At 44.1% G+C, this 20,491-nt stretch overlaps 1 protein-coding gene across 1 annotated transcript in view; it reads right to left on the bottom strand.

Annotated features, from left to right (window-relative positions):
- The window catches only part of LOC126474434 (beta-alanine transporter-like), a gene marked incomplete at its 5' end in the record, with an annotated part of 833,602 nt that overhangs the window by 97,606 nt on the left and 715,505 nt on the right, over nucleotides 1-20,491 (bottom strand). Inside the window, 2 exons of the mRNA XM_050101905.1 lie at nucleotides 8,731-8,945; nucleotides 19,091-19,209. Of these exons, the coding sequence (XP_049957862.1) occupies nucleotides 8,731-8,945; nucleotides 19,091-19,209 (334 nt within the window). The remainder of the gene's footprint in view (nucleotides 1-8,730; nucleotides 8,946-19,090; nucleotides 19,210-20,491) is intronic.

A 20,491-nucleotide genomic window follows, 5' to 3' on the forward strand; every position in this document is an offset into this window, starting at 1 on the left:
CCTGCACGGCGCCAAACACGCATACGACCATCATTGGCGCCAAGCCAGAAGCGACTCTCATCGCTGAAGACGACACGTCTCCATTCGTCCCTCCATTCACGCCTGTCGCGACACCACTGGAGGCGGGCTGCACAATGTTGGGGCGTGAGCGGAAGACGGCCTAACGGTGTGCGGGACCGTAGCCCAGCTTCATGGAGACGGTTGCGAATTGTCCTCGCCGATACCCCAGGAGCAACAGTGTCCCTAATTTGCTGGGAAGTGGCGGTGCGGTCCCCTACGGCACTGCGTAGGATCCTACAGTCTTGGCGTGCATCTGTGCGTCGCTGCGGTCCGGTCCCAGGTCGACGGGCACGTGCACCTTCCGCCGACCACTGGCGACAACATCGATGTACTGTGGGGACCTCACGCCCCACGTGTTGAGCAATTCTGCGGTACGTCCACCCGGCCTCCCGCATGCCCACTATACGCCCTCGCTCAAAGTCCGTCAACTGCACATACGGTTCACGTCCACGCTGTCGCGGCATGCTACCAGTGTTAAAGACTGCAATGGAGCTCCGTATGCCACGGCAAACTGGCTGACACTGACGGCGGCGGTGCACAAATGCTGCGCAGCTAGCGCCATTCGACGGCCAACACCGCGGTTCCTGGTGTGTCCGCTGTGCCGTGCGTGTGATCATTGCTTGTACAGCGCTCTCGCAGTGTCCGGAGCAAGTATGGTGGGTCTGACACACCGGTGTCAATGTGTTCTTTTTTCCATTTCCAGGAGTGTATTTATGTTTAGAGATTGTAGGTAAACATACGCAGATTACCGATTTCGCCCAGCAGTGACTATCTTCAATGTCAGTTGAAGTGTTACGCCAACGATATCAAAAAAGAAAGTTACGCTGACAAGGTGACATAATATCTCGGCTTCATTTCTTCATATCTGTAATAACATCTAGAGCTGGTGCTCACTGCCAGATATCAATAATCTATGGATATCACTCCACATTCATTCACTGAACTTAAAGTGGTAATTTTTCTGTCGTCTTCGTTCGAAACTCACAAAATTACAAGATGGCTACCGAAACGTTCAAGCCCAGTACATGAATTATTAAACAAGAAGCCTGACTAAGACGCAGGATAGAGAGATGTGGTGGCAAGAGGATTTATATATAATGATCGTTACACATTGCAGCAAGAAAGCTGTGTTGGCAATCTCTCAGATTACGAATGCTGTTTTGCTGTGGAAAAAAGGAAACGATTACTCACTACGATGAACCCCTCTACTTGTTTATTTCGACGGTGATCATGACAAAGAAAAGTCACGTTTGATGTCTGTGACATAGAGAAATCTGTAGCAGTAGTAATTACGCTCTGTGACACACTTGCCTAGACATTCCTGAGATCTCTGGTCAATTCTAAAAGCTGTGGACAGAATAATTACTGTTTCGGAGGTATTGGCAGTTCGGTCTTTACTAAACACTAGACCTGCCGCTATTCAGCAAGAATGGCTGTCCACTAGTGCCGATCACGCAGCAGATTTTCGCAGGGCACAGATTTCGCGTCATTTAACTCGGAGCTGCCGACCTTCTTCCCTTGGACGGGGTGCGTAGGAAGTTGAGGTGCGTTCGTGCTGACTGATTCATGTTTTCATCGGCAGTTTTTGATACATTTGGATACAAAAAATTATCCTGTGCTTCAGAGGTATGTGAAATGCGTGGAACTAGGAAATTATCTAAGTACAGCTTCTATTTTTTGAATCCTTGAAAATAAACTGTCCGGATTCATAATGGTGAACTACCGACTCAGTTGACTATTACTAGCCACAATTTATTGATTTTCACGACTCTTTCTAAAGGCTTAAATCTCACCATCAGGTGGGTTTATGTGGATTAATACGTCTAGTATATGATCTATTACGACTCTGCATCACTTTCTCCCGTGGTCACAGGTTCCTTTACCCGTCATATAACATCACACAAGCTGTCACACTGAAATACCTACAATGTTTGTTGGTGTATGTCATGTAATAAGACGAAAAGGAAACTGTGTGCAATGCAGAAACTGCCACAGGTTACTGGAAAGTCGTAAAAGAACATATACTAGTCGTATTGATCTACATAAATCCACATAATGATGGAGGTTTAAAACTCTGTATTATGTCGTGCATGTAAATTAACGGAGACTGGTCACAATAAACTTGTTGTTTCAATTTATATCAATAGCAATCAATGTAGAAAGTAACCAAAAACATATACATTTTAAGAGAAATTATGTAAAACACTGACTTTGTGATTAGTTACAGTTTGTTTGAAAAATATGAACCTTTTAGAAGGTCTTAATCATCGTAATGGTATTTAAAGTAGCAGGAACTGTGAATTCCAACATGAAACGCATAAAAAATTATTAAGAACCACAACACACACAAACACACACACACACACATATACCGAAGTATTTAAGTATTTGTTTGTGAATGACATAAAGTAAAGAAGTATTTATTTAGGACAACTATGGTAAAATAAGACCATCTACTGATATTAAACATACAATTAAAATAAAATTATTGATTCTTCTCCTATGAAGTACCAGATAACTCCATTTCTTCGTTTAGTCGTAAGACAATCTTTACCCCGAATGTTGTTTTGGAGAGCAGAGTGCGTTATTATTGATGATACTAGTGGAACTGGCAGACGTGCATCTCCCCGCCTTTTGACCCGACGTACCTAGCTAGTGGACGTGAGTCTCAGACTGCAGTGGGCCTTGACAAATTTGAAACCGAGGTGAAAGAAGCGATAAATGACAGATTACATAAACACTTCAGAGGTGGCTGGGGATGGGGCTGCAGAACTTCTGAATGAAGTTTAGAATTTAGAGTACTTGTTTACAAAATTTTCTCCAAAAAATATTACCTTTCATACTGCTTCATCATAATAACAGAAATCGAACTTTGTAAATATCAGTGTATGCAGTGACATAGTCATTCTGCAGTCTACAGTTCGGAAACTATGGGAATATACCTTGCTACCGATTACAGCTTGTTTCTCACCTTTTGGGTTACAGTAACTACCACAGTTCCGTTGTAGCTTCTGTATGTTTGGTTAAATCGTCTCCTATAGCTGTAATTTTTTGTCCCTTCGACTTGCATTTGTTTACAATTTGACAACTTAGCACGGAGTAATTACTGCCAAGGGGTATGCAGTGCTTTCAATATATTTCTGGTGCGTCTAAGCAACCGAGCCACACTATTTGTGTCTCTATATTTAGTGGGCAGATCCAGCCAAAGTCTTGGAGAAACTGCTGCTGCATTCGTTTTCTCTTAACTTCTTAAGAGATTAGTAGAAATACGTGTTCGGAATGCACATTTTCGTAAATCCACATCTACTGGTCCTCTTTACTCCGGCAAAATAATCGTCTGCTCCTTTTTTTCGGATACGGCTCTGTCTTTCTCTTTACTTCATACTCTAGTACAGTTTGTAATCCGAGGCAGCTCATTAGCAAAAAACTTTCAGTTTCCCACCAGTAAATTCAGTCTGTTACTAGCTCAGCCGATTTCGGTTGAAAGAATAGTGCAGAACTGTTGTGGAACATCATGAAATATTACCGCTTCAGCCCCTACAAATTCATGAAGTTCCGATAAGTGACGTTCCATAAGTAGCCTTCAGAATGGCGCCTGAAACGGAGGTGCATTCTGAGCAGAATTGTCTTTGAGTTACTTTTGGCGGTAAATCAGAGAATCGCAGATTTTCTTAGGCTTTGGCAGAATGTCTGCGCAGACTTCGAAGTAAACAAAAGAGCGGTAAGTCGTTAGGTGAGACTTCTGTCCATATCGCAACAAGGCTGCGCAAATCTATCCGAACTCTCTTACGCCGGCCGGTCGCAGACAGATGTGACTCTTGCAATGTTGGAACGTGCGGACATTCTCTTTCCAGGTGATGGAGTTTCACAATCAAACACCTCACTGCTCAGCTGGGCGTCTCTGTTGGCAGTGATGACACACTCGTCCACCGGTTGGGGCACTCTAAAGTGTGTGCACGCTGGGCTCCAAGCCGCCTACCAGAAGTCCATAAAGAGAAACAAAAGACCATCTGTGCGGAATTGCATCCGCATTACGAGGCTAATTGTGGTAATGTTTTGTCGGTCGTTCTCACAGGCTATGAAACATGGATTCATCACATCAAACCGGAAGCAATACAAAAGTCCAGCAATTATCCTCTGAAGAAAAAGTTCAAAGCTGCAACTTCAGTCGGTAAAGTAATGGCGACCCCCTTCTAGAACTCTGAAGGGGTTACTCTGCTTGATTTCCTCTCCCGTGGTGCAACGATCTACTGTGAAGTGTACTGTGCTACCTTTAGGAATCTGGGGAAACGACTTGAGCGTGTTCTTCGACGCGAAAGTGGAAACAAACTTCCCCTTCTCCATAACAACGCATGGCCTCACATATGCCTGTGCACCAGAGAGGGACTCACAAAACTTTATTCGGCTCTTCTTCGCAATCCATCCTACAACCCTAATCTCGCACCGTTCGACTTCATTGTGTTTGGCCCAGTGAATGATGCACTCCGTGGGAAGCAGTAAGTGGGTGATGGCGAAGGTTACTGATGCAGTAAGACGTTGGTCCCGACATCGACCAGTAGTGAGGTAGCATGCAGGCATATAGAACCTCACAGTAAGGTAGCGTAAGGCCGTCGCAATGAACGGAGATTATGCTCAAAAACAGTGTGCCGTAGACAGGAGGGTGAGGAATGTTATGAGGTACTGGAATTCTGAATAAAACTAAACTTCTTTTTGAAACAGATATGTTTCATATTAATTTTTAAATTCCTCCTTCTCATCAGCCACGTTGCGAGTAATTATGGGCCGTATGTGACGATAAACTTCAAGTGTTAAACATGTACGAGTGCAGTGATGAGATGTCAGATGATTAGCCATAATGTTTATAATGATGCCCATTAATACGATGAAAGTGGAGAGAGGTTTGCCGATGTCGCGAGTGAGAGAGTGAAAACATCCCAGTTTCGCAGTTCAGTGCTTCCAGAACAGTCACTCTCCCACCCACGCAACCGCCATCTGTCATGTTCTGCGGGGAGATACTGTACAGCAGAGACTTTCGTATCTGCAGCGCTAACAAGCCTCCTGACGAAGAGAGAGCGATGAAATCAAACTTTAATACTGACGGCAGATACCGACTGTCCGTAAAAATTACTCATCACAATTATAGGCGAAATTATCACGACAATTATAGACGAAATTAATACAAAACTCGGTGAAATTAATTGATCGATAAATGTCGTCAAACAATTTGACGTTACCCACTTTTCCCTAGCTAATAGACAACGCCGTGAGCCTGTTCATGTCAAGAATATTACTGCCCCCCTATTAATTACTCCTAATTACTTACAAGATGGTGAAATTTAATTTACAAAGATTGCCGACCCGTTACTTCAAATTTGGAGCCACAGCTTTGCGAGGCTTAGGGATAGCAAACCGTCCCAGCCTTCGCATAACTGGCTCCTCTTCACTCCCTCCAACATCTCATCTGATCGTGAGAGACCATGCTATCGCTGGCCAGAACATCTACCTCTTCATCTACATCCAAGCTACCGTAAGGTGTAGGCCCGGGTGGCCGAGCGGTTCTAGGCGCTACAGTCCGGAAACGCGCGACCGCTACGGTCGTAGGTTAGAATGCTGCCTCGGGCATGGATGTGTGTGATGTCCTTAGGTTAGATAGATTCAAGTAGTTCTAAGTTCTAGGGGACTGATGATCTCAGCAGTTAAGTCCCATTGTTCTCAGAGCCATTTGAACCATTTTACCGTACGGAGCGTGCCTGGGCTACTCTGTACTTCCCGTCGTCGACAACATATTAGGTTCTATTACTGTATCTGAGAACCTATTGCATATGCTCGTATCTTCGTTCATATTCCGCAGTGGGTGCACCGTGTCAATACTTTTCGTAAATCTAGGAATATAGTATCTCCCCGTTGCCAATCATTTATAGTTCGCAGTTTATCTTGTGAGAAAAGACAAACTGATTGTCACACGAGCGATGTTTTCTAAAACCATGCTGATTCTCATAAGCAAATTTATTAATTCGAACTGAGAAAGTGTTTAAGGATTGTGCTGCAAACCCATGCTAGGGATATTCGTCTATAATTTTGCGGGTCTGTCCTTTTACCATTCTCGTTCACAAGAGTCACGAGCGCCTTTTTACAGTTGCTCGGACCTTGCGCTGCGCGAGAAATCCACGATAAATGCTAGCTACGTAAAGGCCCGTGCCGTACAGTGGTCTTCGTAAAACCGATTTGGCATTCTACCCTGAGGTGGTGACTTATTTGTTTTCAATTCTTTCAGTTGTTTCCCTACGCCAGCGATGCTTATTATTATGTCGTTCTTACAGGAGTTTCTTCGATGGTCAAATTGCGGAATGTATGATTCTCCTGCGTGAACGATTTCTTAAATGTGAAATTTAAATAATTACGCGTCCCTCTTTATGTCGGTGGACGCCAGCTTTGTGACGGTGTCCTCACTGCAGAACTGACTAGAGACACCCTCGCCGCCAAGTAGGTTGCAGTTCTTAGTCGGAGGCACTTTGTGATGAGCACTAGCGCTTTGTGATGAGCACTAGCGTGGGTGTTGTTGCCATTTTAATGTATGTTAACGCTGTTCTCTCACTTGGTAGCCGCTTGGACCATAGAAACTCGTGTTAGTACTACCTTTTCTCAGTAATACGGTTCGGGATTATTTCCGTCGTGATTTTTTAGTGATGCTACCGTCAGCATCTCGGCCGATAGGCATGACTAAGCTATCAATGCTTCCGCGGTACCTGCATTTGAGTCGCCGCTGGCTGGGTGTCAGTCAAAGCACATCTCTTGACTGTTAATTATTTCCAACTAAACTCTCAGTTTGGGCTCTCTGACTCTAAAAAGGGAATGCATAAGTTATTCGTAACGTAAAGCTACTGTTTTGCTATTTACACTAAACTGTCTTGACTTCCACAAGACGTTGGGTCAAATTGTTGCTTTAATTATGTGTGTAGTATCTGCTATTATATGGGGCATCCACAAGTAATGCAAGATATTTTCCTTGGTCAATTTCGCTTGAAAAAATGCGGCATTTGTCGTGGGATATGGTGGGAATATTTCCGCTTCAGCCACTATAGTTTCATAGAACTCCGATAGGTGGCGGCGCTATACCTAGCCTTCAAAATGACGTCTGTAACGGAGATGTGTTCTGAGCAGAGATCCGTCATTGAGATTAATTTTGCGGGAAACAGGGGCATCCAACATATTCAGGGCCATTCGCAGAATTATTATGGGGCCCTGGTGAACGAAAGCACAGCGAGCCGTTGGGTGAGGCGTCTGCCATCATCCCCAAGTCGTCGCTCTTGCCTGTCCGATTGTCCGGATGCCGGCCGCCTGTACACAGTTGTGATTCCTGCAATGCTGGAACGTGCGTACACTCTCATTCGAGGTGATCGATGGATCAGAATCAAAGACTTCGCTGAACAAGTGGACTTCGCCTTTGGTAGTGGCGACACACTCGTCGAACAGTTGGGGGCACAAAGGTGTGTGCCCGTTGGCTTCCTCGCCGTATAACACGAGACCATAAGGAGCACCATCTGTGCGGAATTACACGCACGTTATGAGGCTGATCGTGACAATTTTTTTTCCAACATCGTCACAGATGATGAAATAGTGACTTCATCATATATGAAGTCTTCGCGGGTTGTCAGCCGAGTAGCGTCGTCGTCTCGTAGCAACGTTTCGATGGAATGTGTCTCCATCTTCAGGCCTGAACCTGCGAAGACTTCATATATGAAATTCGCCGAGAAAGCCTGCACTCGCATAAGTGACTTCATCACTTATAACCGCAAACAAAACGTAAATCCATGGAGCTGCGGCACTCCACTAACTCTCTCCATGAAGGATGTACTTTTTAGGAAGTAGTACGTGGATAATGGAAATGTTACTGTTGCAGCAAGAAGCTGGCTCCGACAGCGAACACTAGAGTGCTGCCATGTGGACATACAGGCCCTCACAGTAAGGCGGTGTAAGGCCGTCACACTGAATGGAGAACACTGGACTCGCATTCGGGAGGACGACGGTTCAATCCCGCGTCCGGCCATCCTGATTTAGGTTTTCCGTGATTTCCCTAAATCGCTCAAGCCAAATGCCGGGATGGTTCCTTTCAAAGGGCACGGCCGACTTCCTTCCCCGTCCTTCCCTAATCCGATGAGACCGATGACCTTGCTGTCTGGTCTCCTTCCCCAAAACAACCAACCAACCACTGAATGTAGACTGTGTTGAAACATAGGATGTTGTAGCCAGTATAGTAAACTGGAATTCTGAATAAATCCAACCTACTTTCAGAAAAAAAATTGTTGCATTAATGCGTTGCGTTACTTAATGAACGTCCCTCGTGTAATATAAGAGACTGCCTCGAATTTCTTGTGTTTATAATGAACAATTCGAATTTTTATTAAATATCTCCGTCTTCTGGGCTGTAGTATTCCCATATTGTAGGGTATAGGAAATTCTGTTTAGCTACCAATAGAACCTGCTGGATGTAATGAATTCTGTGCCACAACGGGGGAGACGATAGGAAATTAGTAGGTGAGAGCAAGTACTCCAGCCCTGTCTGAGAATCGGGAATAGAGAGTTAAATTAGTCCCACAGCCACTCCTTTTATCGTTCTATGACAACCCAGCAACGCGACTGCAAGCCAGCCTGTACGTGGCGGTCACTCACTGCTCTGGACGAGGACGGTGGCGAGGCAGGCGGCGCCGCCCACCGCCATGCTGAGGCACAGCGTCCAGCGCCGGCCCCACAGCTCCATCGCCGGCCACAGGAACAGGTAGGTCGGCAGCTCCACCACGCCGGCCAGGAAGAAGTTGAGGAACTCGTCGCCCCCCAGGGCAGGCGCGTAGTACGACAGACCCACGTACACGCTCGTGTTAGTGAACCTGTGGCGTGCCGGAAACAACGTTGTTAACGGCGACCAGTACTGGCAGCGCCATTCGTGATGCACGTAAGCTGGTTGATATTCACTTACAGTATACTGGGTGTACTTGATGGATGATTAAATACCAAAGTTTACGTTGTATTTTCCGTACTTGATGTTGTATCACTATTCTGAGTGAGTCTCAACCGACACTAAACTGTATTTTATGAAGTTTTTATAGGGGATGACTCAGCTCTGGTTTTATGCAACCACAGTGCCTTCAGATAGCTTACGCAGAATTTCATACACTCTTGCTAGCTACACGCAGACTATTAGTTCTACAGAAAATGGTGAACAGGACATTTTTGTAGAACATTTAATTTAGTTAAATTTCATGCTGGGATACGTTATCACTACAGGCCGTTGTTTCCGAATTATTCAAGAAAAACCTACGATAGGGACCTTCAGCCACGTTTTCCATAAATAACGCGAAAACTGTGGCCTCCAGCGTAAACATATTATGCAATTTAACAGCAAAATAATTTCGTATAAATTGTATGGATTTTGAAGTTATTGCGGTTTGCATAAAACCCAGTGAAAGGAGCAGCTAAACCACTCTCTCTCTCTCTCTCTCTCTCTCTCTCTCTCTCTGTCTGTCCCTCCATATATATAGGGTGGTCCATTGATAGTGACCGGGCCAAATACGTCACCAAATAAACATCAAACGGAAAAACTACAAAGAATGAAACTCGTCTAGCCTGAAGGGGGAAACCAGATGGCACTATGGTTGGCCCGCTAGATGGCGCTGCCATTGGTCAAACGGATATCACCTGCTTTTTTTTAAATAGGAACCCCCATTTTTATTACATATTCGTGTAGTACGTAAAGAAATACGAATATTTTAATTGGACCACTTTTTTAGCTTTGTGATGGATGGCGCTGTAATAGTCACATAATTATAAGTACGTGGTATCACGTAACATTCCGCCAGTGCGGACGGTATTTGTTTCGTGATACATTACGCGTGTTAAAATGGACCGTTTACCAATTGCGGAAAAGGTCGATACCGTGTTGATGTATGGCTATTGTGATCAAAACGCCCAATGGGCCTGTGCTATGTATGCTGCTCGGTATCCTGGACGACATCATCCAAGTGTCCGGACCATTCGCCGGATAGTTACGTTAATTAAGGAAACAGGGAGTGTTCAGCCACACGTGAAACGTCAACCGCGGCCTGCAACAAATGCTGATGCCCAAGTAGGTGTTTCAGCTGCTGTCGCGGCTAATCCGCACATTTATTAGCAGACAAAGTGCGCGGGAATCGGATCTTAAAACCGTCGGTATTGAGAACGCTACATCAACATCGATTGCACCCGTACCATATTTCTATGCACCATGAATTGCATGGCGACGAATTTGAACGTCGTGTACAGTTCTGCCACTGGGCACAAGAGAAATTACGTGACGATGACAGATTATTTGCACGCGTTCTATTTAGCGACGAAGCGTCATTCACCAACAGAGGTAACGTAAACCGGCATAATATGCAGTATTGGGCAACGGAAAATCCACGATGGCTACGACAAGTGGAACCTTAGCGACCTTGGCGGGTTAATGTATGGGGCGGCAGTATCGGAGGAAGGACAATTCCCCCCCCCCCCCCCCATTTTATCGATCGCAACCTAAATGGTGCAGTGCATGCTGATTTCCTACCCAGAACCTACTATGAAGGAATCAACATGGATTCCGGAAACAGCGATCGTGTGAGACCCAACTCGCCTTATTTGTTCATGAGACCCAGAAGATATTAGATACAGGCTCCCAGGTAGATGCTATTTTTCTTGACTTCCGGAAGGCGTTCGATACAGTTCCGCACTGTCGCCTGATAAGCAAAGTAAGAGCCTACGGAATATCAGACCAGCTGTGTGGCTGGATTGAGGAGTTTTTGGCAAACAGAACACAGCATGTTGTTATCAATGGAGAGACGTCTACAGACGTTAAAGTAACCTCTGGCGTGCCACAGGGGAGTGTTATGGGACCATTGCTTTTCACAATATATATAAATGACTTAGTAGATAGTGTCGGAAGTTCCATGCGGCTTTTCGCGGATGATGCTGTAGTATACAGAGAAGTTGCTGCATTAGAAAATTGTAGCGAAATACAGGAAGATCTGCAGCGGATAGGCACTTGGTGCAGGGAGTGGCAACTGACCCTTAACATAGACAAATGTAATGTATTGCGAATACATAGAAATAAGGATCCTTTATTGTATGATTATATGATAGCGGAACAAACACTGGTAGCAGTTACTTCTGTAAAATATCTGGGAGTATGCGTACGGAACGATTTGAAGTGGAATGATCATATAAAACTAATTGTTGGTAAGGCGGGTACCAGGTTGAGATTCATTGGGAGAGTGCTTAGAAAATGTAGTCCATCAACAAAGGAGGTGGCTTACAAAACACTCGTTCGACCTATACTTGAGTATTGCTCATCAGTGTGGGATCCGTACCAGGTCGGGTTGACGGAGGAGATAGAGAAGATCCAAAGAAGAGCGGCGCGTTTCGTCACTGGGTTATTTGGTAACCGTGATAGCGTTACGGAGATGTTTAATAAACTCAAGTGGCAGACTCTGCAAGAGAGGCGCTCTGCATCGCGGTGTAGCTTGCTCGCCAGGTTTCGAGAGGGTGCGTTTCTGGATGAGGTATCGAATATATTGCTTCCCCCTACTTATACTTCCCGAGGAGATCACGAATGTAAAATTAGAGAGATTAGAGCGCGCACGGAGGCTTTCAGACAGTCTTTCTTCCCGCGAACCATACGCGACTGGAACAGGAAAGGGAGGTAATGACAGTGGCACGTAAAGTGCCCTCCGCCACACACCGTTGGGTGGCTTGCGGAGTATCAATGTAGATCTAGATGTAGAATGTTTTGCCGATGTTATTACAAGAGGTTTCACTGCATGACGGAATGGCGATGTACTTCCAACATGATGGATGTCCAGCACATAGCTCGCGTGCGGTTTAAGCTGTATTGAATAGCATATTTCATGACAGGTGAATTGGTCTCGAAGCACCATGCCATGGCCCCCACGTTCACCGGATCTGACGTCCCCGGATTTCTTTATGTGGGGAAAGATGAAGCATATTTGCTATCGTGATCCACCGACAACGCCTGACAACAAGCGTCAGCGCATTGTCAATGTATGTGCGAACATTACGGAAGGCGAACTACTCGCTGTTGAGAGGAATGTCGTTACACGTATTGCCAAATGCATTGAGGTTGACGGACATCATTTTGAGCATTTATTGCATTAATGTGGTATGTACAGGTAATCACTTTGTAACAGCATGCGTTCTCAGAAATGATAAGTTCACAAAGGTACATGTATCACATTGCAACAACCGATATAAAATGTTCAAACGTACCTACGTTCTGTATTTTAATTTAAAAAAGCTATCTGTTACCAACTGTTCGTCTAAAATTGTGAGCCATATGTTTGTGACTATTACAGCGCCATCTATAACAAAGCGAAAAAAGTGGTCCAACTAAAACATTCATATTTCTTTACGTAGTTCACGAGTATGTAACAAAAAATTGGGGTTCCTATTTACAAAAACGCAATTGATATCCGTTTGACCTACGGCAGCGCCATGTAGCTGGCCAACCATAGCGCCATCTGATTTCCCCCTTCAAGCTAGACAAGTTTTTTCTTTGTAGTTTTTTTTCGTTTGACGCTCATTTCGCGAGATATTTGGCCCGGTCACGATCAATGGACCACCCTGTATATATATCGTCCCAGAAATATTGCAACGAACTTCGAGGGGTTGCAAAAAAAATGGTTCAAATGGCTCTGGGCACTATGAGACATAACATTTGTGGTCATCAGTCCCCTTGAACTTAGAATTACTTAAACCTAACTAACCTAAGGACATCATACACATCCATGCCCGAGGCAGGATTCGAACCTGCGACCTAGAACCGCACAGCCACACCGGCCGTCCGACGGGTTGCACAAGACATGTCATGGGACAAGTCAAGGATAGGAACCCGTGTCCGGAAACGTATTTTTAACGATGGAACAGACTGTCAAAGGTAGAGGTACCTGAGCCTGCCAGATGACCATCTATTCGGTAGCAAACGTGACTCCGTGCACTGGCTTACCGTAGGCGAAACGTCTCGCAATGTTGATTGTTATCCAGTGATTACAACTGATTGCCATGATCGCCAGAGCAAAAGATGGAGTTAATTGCTGTGTAGGAAGGCGTGGCGCTCTGTTGCCTCGGTGGATGACGGTTTCGGACACAGGTTTCCATCTGCAGTTTCATTCTCCTGTATAGCGAAAAACATTGGATATATTAGAGTCTGCCAGGAGAAATAGAAGATAGAAAGCCGTGTTCGAAACAGTCATCCGTCGAGGTAATAGAATATCGCATTCACAGGAGATAACGCGTTTCTATTCAGCAGATAGCTGGCGAACATGGCAATCAGTAGCTGTGACTGAGTGACAAACAATATTGCGAGACGTTCCACCGACAGTCCGTCAGCGTATAGAGTCACGTTTGCTGCCGAACTGGCGCCCTAATGGCTGGAGACGCCGCCTATAACTTCAATATTATTTAGTTTCGTTGGATGGCTTTTCCGGACATGAGCTGCTACGCTCAACTTATTCCTAAAATCACCATCTCCAGCCTATCGGAGTTTCTCGCAACATTTCTGGAACACCTTGGAGCTAAGCTGCGAAAGTATGTGACGGCGAGAGCTGCTTGTAATTCAAGAATGTTAAAATAGTTTTGCCTCAAACCAGTAATTGGTACGTATATATATAATGAATATGACCCAAAAAGGACTGATATACTTTGTCTGACTTTAATATCGTTTGAGATATCTATTGGCATTTTATGCTTTAAAGCAGTATGGGATTCTGTTTCATATAATAATGCATGTATTGTCAATAATTAATTCGCGCTGAACTACTGTTCACAGGAAATCCTACTGGTAGAGAGTTCTGTGAATTCTCGGACTACTGTAATGCAGTGAGTTAGTTCATGAATACTCCCCATGGCGAACAAATCACTAACAGATGTTCGAATAGAAGTGATTATAAATGTCTGACAGTAAAGAGCCGTTTCTGAATTAAAAAATCGTAATGTATGATCTAAACGGAAAACAACATGCTGTCTATTAGTATACAACTGATTCTTTCAAGATATCGTGCTGCAGAGTGGCAGGTACGTCAGCTTCTGCGATATTGCCAACCTTCTGGTTCCAATATTACCAGTGACATACCTAAAACTACAACATACGCAATCACCAGAACATCTGACGTACAGGTATCATTCGGTGTAATATTCTAAACAACAATTAAAAATAAATTGCTGAAATTACAAGCACTACAGATGAGTGAAGGTTGTGTTTGACCTTATCAGTGAATGCCTTACAATTAGGACGAAATAGGGACGGCAACTGCTATGAATGAAAATGATACTACTATGATCTATAGGTAAAACAAGCCAGAATTATCTCAGCAAGCCGGCCCCGGTGGCCGTGCGGTTCTAGGCGCTCCAGTCCGGAGCCGCGCTGCTGCTGCGGTCGCAGGTTCGAATCCTGCCTCGGGCATGGGTGTGTGTGATGTCCTTAGGTTAGTTAGGTTTAAGTAGTTCTAAGTTCTAGGGGACTGATGACCACAGCAGTTGAGTCCCATAGTGCTCAGAGCCATTTGAACCATTTTTATCTCAGCAAATAACCAGCCAGGCAGTTCGTAGTTCGTCATTTAACTTCGCATGTGACACTGAATTCATACTTTATATCCAAAAGGATAACACAAATGTCACTCTTATGAATACGATTCATGACGATGACAAAATCACCAACAGAGTTGACAAATTGGGCGAAATGATGTTGGATTGAAACATATCCGAAGACGAACTTATATCCGTAAACCAATAACAAATGTCTAACGAATGATGAACAATAATCGAGAAATTTCAGCATAGAATGCTAATGTTTTAGGGACTTTAGTGGCGCACAGCTGAAGCGTGCATAAATTGAACGGAAGGGCATTCTGATAACATATCCTCATAACATATTGAAAAATAATTTTATGGTTTCATGAATCCAAATCCGCTACTACAGTTCAGAGACAATTCAGGACTACATATCGCGGCTACCACCTCAAAGACAAACTTGTATTCACTGGTGTTACCGTTCCACCGAAACTTGCTGTGTAACACATAGCGCACTGGTCAAGGTTCAGCAGCAACTGTTCTCGCTTCCCACGCCCGGGTTCGCGGGTTCGATTCCCAGCGGGGTCAGGGATTTTTTCTGCCTCGTGATGGCTGGGTGTTGTGTGCTGTCCTTAGGTTAGTTAGGTTTAAGTAGTTCTAAGTTCTAGGGGACTGATGACCGTAGCAGTTAAGTCCCATAGTGCTCAGAGCCATTTGAACCAACCAGCAACTCGCTCTTTTTCGCCGAGTCAACTGTAACTGGCATATCGTACCTGGACGTACTTTAACATTGTCTAATACCTCAGTTACAACAGGTCTTAGGCATAGAATTTATTTTCCAGCAAGATGGGACGCCACCGTATGATTATCATGAAGTTGTCAAGTATCTCCGTAGGAATAGTGCACTTCTTTGTATGAGGTTACGTTAAAGACAGAGTGTTCCTTCCTCCGCTTTCGGAAAAATCCGACGAGCTGCGACAACGGATAACAAAAGCAGCTGCCACCGTACGTCAGTACTTGTTTCATACGATCTGGTAGGAGAGTGATTACAGATGCGACATTTATAGCATTACAAAAGGAAGCCACACTGAACATTTGTAAATAAAACTTGAAGAGATACCACATTCAGAGCCATATAAAACATTTCTGTAAGTTATTTATCTTTTCCACAATTTAGGGGTTACTTTTGTATAACAAAATTATAGACATCCTGTACTTACTTTAATTTTTTCTACTAATTCCAAACACGCATAATATTCTCAAAAATGTCTTGGGGTCGTGAAACGGAAAGTCAGGCAGTAGGAAAAGTTTGGTATTCAGTAACTCGCCTTATTTAGATTTGACATACTCAAAAAGAAACTGAATGTCATTCTTGCCATGTTAAATGTTTTTAGGATTTAATCCCTGCAATGATAGTCCTTTTGAGGAAAGTTTATCGCTGACAGATTTACTATTAAAACAATACGCTCCATCAGTAGCATTAAATCTATTAGGTCTAGTCTACAATAGTCTTATGATGTAGAGCGACGAAGAGAAATGTCTCTCTAGGATTGGGAATCTTATGGTGGGTTATAACCAAATGTGGAACAATAGACATAAATACATAAACCATAATTGTAAGCAAAAATCCTGGGACTAGAATTACTGGATTTTATACACGAGGTTGATTGTATGGTAAATGTACATACAGAGATTAGCCTCCATGTAGGGCATGGTGTTAACAGTACAACCGACAAGAAATAACGTGAGTGTTGTTTTGTGGGTGTGCTTCACAACTGACTAATACTTACGAGAACAATCTAAACGGAAGGCGTCTAAAATATACATACTGTGAGAATCACCTAAATCTATCACTGCAGATATTGTGCAAACGGAAAGTACTGCTGATGTGCAGTTTTCACAGAATGGATTGGTAGTCAGGTGCTCGTATTTTTAGCCAATAAACAGATTTTCATAGTATTTAGAAACTGTGTTTTTGTGCAAACATAAAAATGAACAATGCCAATTGACATTAACAAACTAAAAGTAGGTTAAATTAGAATGTCAGTAGCGTTTGTTACAGGATTTTAGTGCTAGTCGTTTACGAGATGTCTTATTTTGAAAAGTTTCCGTACGGATACTTGTTTGTGGCATTCAACCTGCGTAGTCGCTAAGCACGATGCTATTGTGTTTTCTTACGGCGTGCTTGTATGTTCCTTGAGTGCTCTGCGACTTGCTAGCCAGTTAGTGAGTGGCAGTCTAAGCAATGGGACGTGAGTTAATGATGTGATTGACCAATGCAGAAAAAGTTGACATTCTCAGGGTGTTTGGACAGTGTAGGAAGAATGCAGTTGGTTGCTGTGCGGTGTATGAGGCAAGATATCCCAATAGGCGTCAAACATCTCATCAGTTTCCAGAATGAGATTTTCACTCTGCAGCGGAGTGTGCGCTGATATGAAACTTCCTGGCAGATTAAAACTTTGGAAGGTAGGAGACGAGGTACTGGCAGAAGTAAAGCTGTGAGTACCGGGCGTGAGTCGTGCTTCGGTAGCTCAGATGGTAGAGCACTTGCCCGCGAAAGGCAAAGGTCCCGAGATCGAGTCTCGGTCGGGCACACAGTTTTAATCTGCCAGGAAGTTTCATCTCATCAGTTATTTATCAGTCTCTTCAACCACTTACGTCAAAGTGGTTGTGTAACACCTAGGCAACGTAACAGTTGGAAACAAGCAATGGCAGATAGGGGATAATCAATGATCTTGCCGCTGTTGCACTTGTTCCGCACTTTAGATCCCGCGCAACCGCACGAGGAAGTGGAATGAGTCAGGCGGATGTCCTACGCATTCTCCAGTGACATAGGTTCCATTCCTATAACATTATTCTCCATCAAGAGCGTCATGGCAGCGATTATGAGAATCGTGTTATCTTTTGTACATGGGCATTTAGACAAAATACTCCTGATGCATCTTGTTTAGTGACGAAGCCACATTTACCAATTATGGGCAGATAAACCACTGAAACATGAACTATTGATCCTTTGACGATCTGCGTTGGCTTCCTGAGGTGGAACTTCATGTCCGTGATGTGTAAACATGTGGTGTGAGACAGTGAGCCATCAATCAGCTAATAGGCCGGTTTTTCATAGGAAGATACACCGAGCGCGCACAGTCAGAGCAGCCTTCTAACTAACCATCTTCCAAGCATGCTATAAAACGTTCCGCTGCAATCTAGGAGGAACCAGTGGTACCAACATGTTGGCTGTTCAGCCCGCACGAGGTACTGTAGCGTATCTTCAGGAGTTGTTTCCAAATCGATGGATAGCACGCAGGGGACCTGTACTTTGGCCGACCCGTTCCCCGGATTGGGAGTGTGTAGACTTTTTCTGTGGGGAAAGCTGAAACACGCTGTCTACAACGACATACCAGCTGCACTCGACGATATGCAACGACGGATTACTGCAGCCTTCTCGGGCATCTTTGGTGAAATGCTAGCACATGTGCAGCCGTCGTTTCATACCAGAATGGGAGCGTGTATTGCCGCTGCCCGTTGTCAGTTGGAACACCACTTGTGATAATCGATCGTCTCGTTACTAAAGAGAGTCCACAAAACTACTGTATGCACTTGTGGTGTTCTTTAGTGTGTGCTAATAAAGGTATTGTACAAATGTCCGTGTGGGAACTTTTCAAAATACGGTATCTTCTAAATGACTCTCACTAGAATCCTGCAACAGACACCACTGGCATTCTAATTTACCTTACTTTTAGTTCGTTAGTATCAACAGTCATCGTTCCTTTTAAAAAGAGTGTATTTTGAAAAAAGTATTCTTCATAAGTATTATTACAGTTGTTGATTGGGTAATAATATGAGCCCATGACCACCAATCCATTCTGTGATAACCGCACATCCACAGTACTTTCCATTTCTGCAATGTATGCGGGGCACGTTTTAGGAGATTCACCCTGTATATCGGAAGTGTGAATCTTTCGCCAGAGAGACAGACAACTTCGATCAGGCCGGAGAGAAAAGAATTGGTCTCTGCTTGTGAATTTTTAACCTCCTTTTCCTCAGTATGCCCAGAGAATTTACCTTATAATCCGGTACCAAGTTTGCATTGTTCTACATAGTTGCTGTCCGTTTCAGAATGATTTGTGTTACGCATGAAGCCGCTAGTTCCAACAAATAATGTTAGTGTAGTGGCAGGTAAAACTTAACGTAAACAATTTAGGTGCGAATAAGCAGATCACTGTTATGATAAAACAATTTTTTTTATTGTATTCACCCCATTATAAAACCCCCATATCAGCCTATTTGCTTACTGAAGGCATCACAGAATATTTCTCAACTACCCCATTTTGAGTGTTCTTTGTGTTTCCCATCTTTTATTGTACTGTTGGTATACTGGTGCGTACTGATATCCAGTGATACGCAGCAGTCTCTGTGGAGAGGAACAGAGAGGCGGACTCACCAGATGAAGGTGATGATGAGCGTCTTGCGGCGCATGTTGGGCGTGCGCACCAGGTCGGTGATGCCGTAGCGGCGCTGCTTCTCGCGGTGCTGCACGTGCTGCTCCACCTGGAACCTGCGCTGCAACAACAGGCCGCCTTCAGTCTGCTGTCTGGCCCAGTCGGCGGTCTACACCAGCCTCTCATCTAGCTAACGCTACACCCCCGCTGTCTGGCTCTATGAAGGGGCAAAGCGCTCCCTATGAACTTCTAGGTGCCTTTTTTTTTCTCCACATGGACTCCGAAAAGCACCCCTCTGCTGATAGTGAGCAAAAGTATCCGAACTACCCCACCTAATTCGGAATTGACAATTAGTAGTCGCGACGGGCGGGTGTCAAGGTATGAAAGGAGACCGGGAGTATTCTATCGTGAATCACAGTAGGGCAGCGATGGGCAGTCTAACAACACTTAATTTCATAGTCACAGAACATATAATATGACATGTCAAAGATACACTGTCCTAAGAGTAAATAAAGTCTCTCACTTGCCCGAAGTACACCACTCTCTCACATCCTCCCCACCCTGGTCGACCTCCAAAGGTACGGCCAGCTGCACAGGAAGACTAATGATGTGACCTTCTGGTGTCCGGAGTATTGCCCTGCCGTCTCTTTCCGATAGTACCTTTCCTATCCTGGCCTTCTTCCACACATGTCGCGTACGAAGCTCCTCTTGGATCAGCACGACGTCGCCAGGGGGAAAGGGGATGACTCGTCCCGATTGGCGTTTAAGGGGCTCCGGAAGGTTCAAAATCATGAAAAGTTCAATTTTTACTTTATTGCGTTTTCTGAATCTGCAGACTATTACCTTTTAATAGATATTTAATGTATTCAATTCCGAAGACTACAACTATTTTTAAATTTTTTTTGAAATGTGTTCTACATGAGCGTGACCCACTGTGGCGCTGTTAAACTGCTGTCAAATGGTGTTATTATTAACGTCCGTGTTCATCAGGTACATTTTAGTGATGTGAGATAAAGTATGTGTTGTGGCTAACCTGTGATGGTTCAATATATATCGCTGGTGTGATTGTCGATTGTTTCATGTTTATTTACTCTGTCGTTATCTCGAAAATATTCGTAGTTAATTCTGTTTCTTGAGTCTCTGTTTTGTTGAAGTATAATAATGAGTAAAAGTAAAGTTATTAGAAATCCTCTGAAGGCTTTTAAGAAAAGGAGAAATGTTGGAAAGCCAAAGGTATGTGTTATTACTGTAAACAATAAAGACGATAACCAAGTGAGTGAACCTAAACTCTCAAGTACACCTGCCCATAGCAGTCAAAGTGGGAAAGAAAATACTTCACAGAAGAAGCTTGGTTCAATAAGTGAAAACTATGAATGTTTTATGGGCGAATCGGATGTAAATGA

This window comes from Schistocerca serialis, chromosome 4, assembly GCF_023864345.2.
Source record: "Schistocerca serialis cubense isolate TAMUIC-IGC-003099 chromosome 4, iqSchSeri2.2, whole genome shotgun sequence".
NCBI classification, from domain to species: Eukaryota; Metazoa; Arthropoda; class Insecta; order Orthoptera; family Acrididae; genus Schistocerca; species Schistocerca serialis.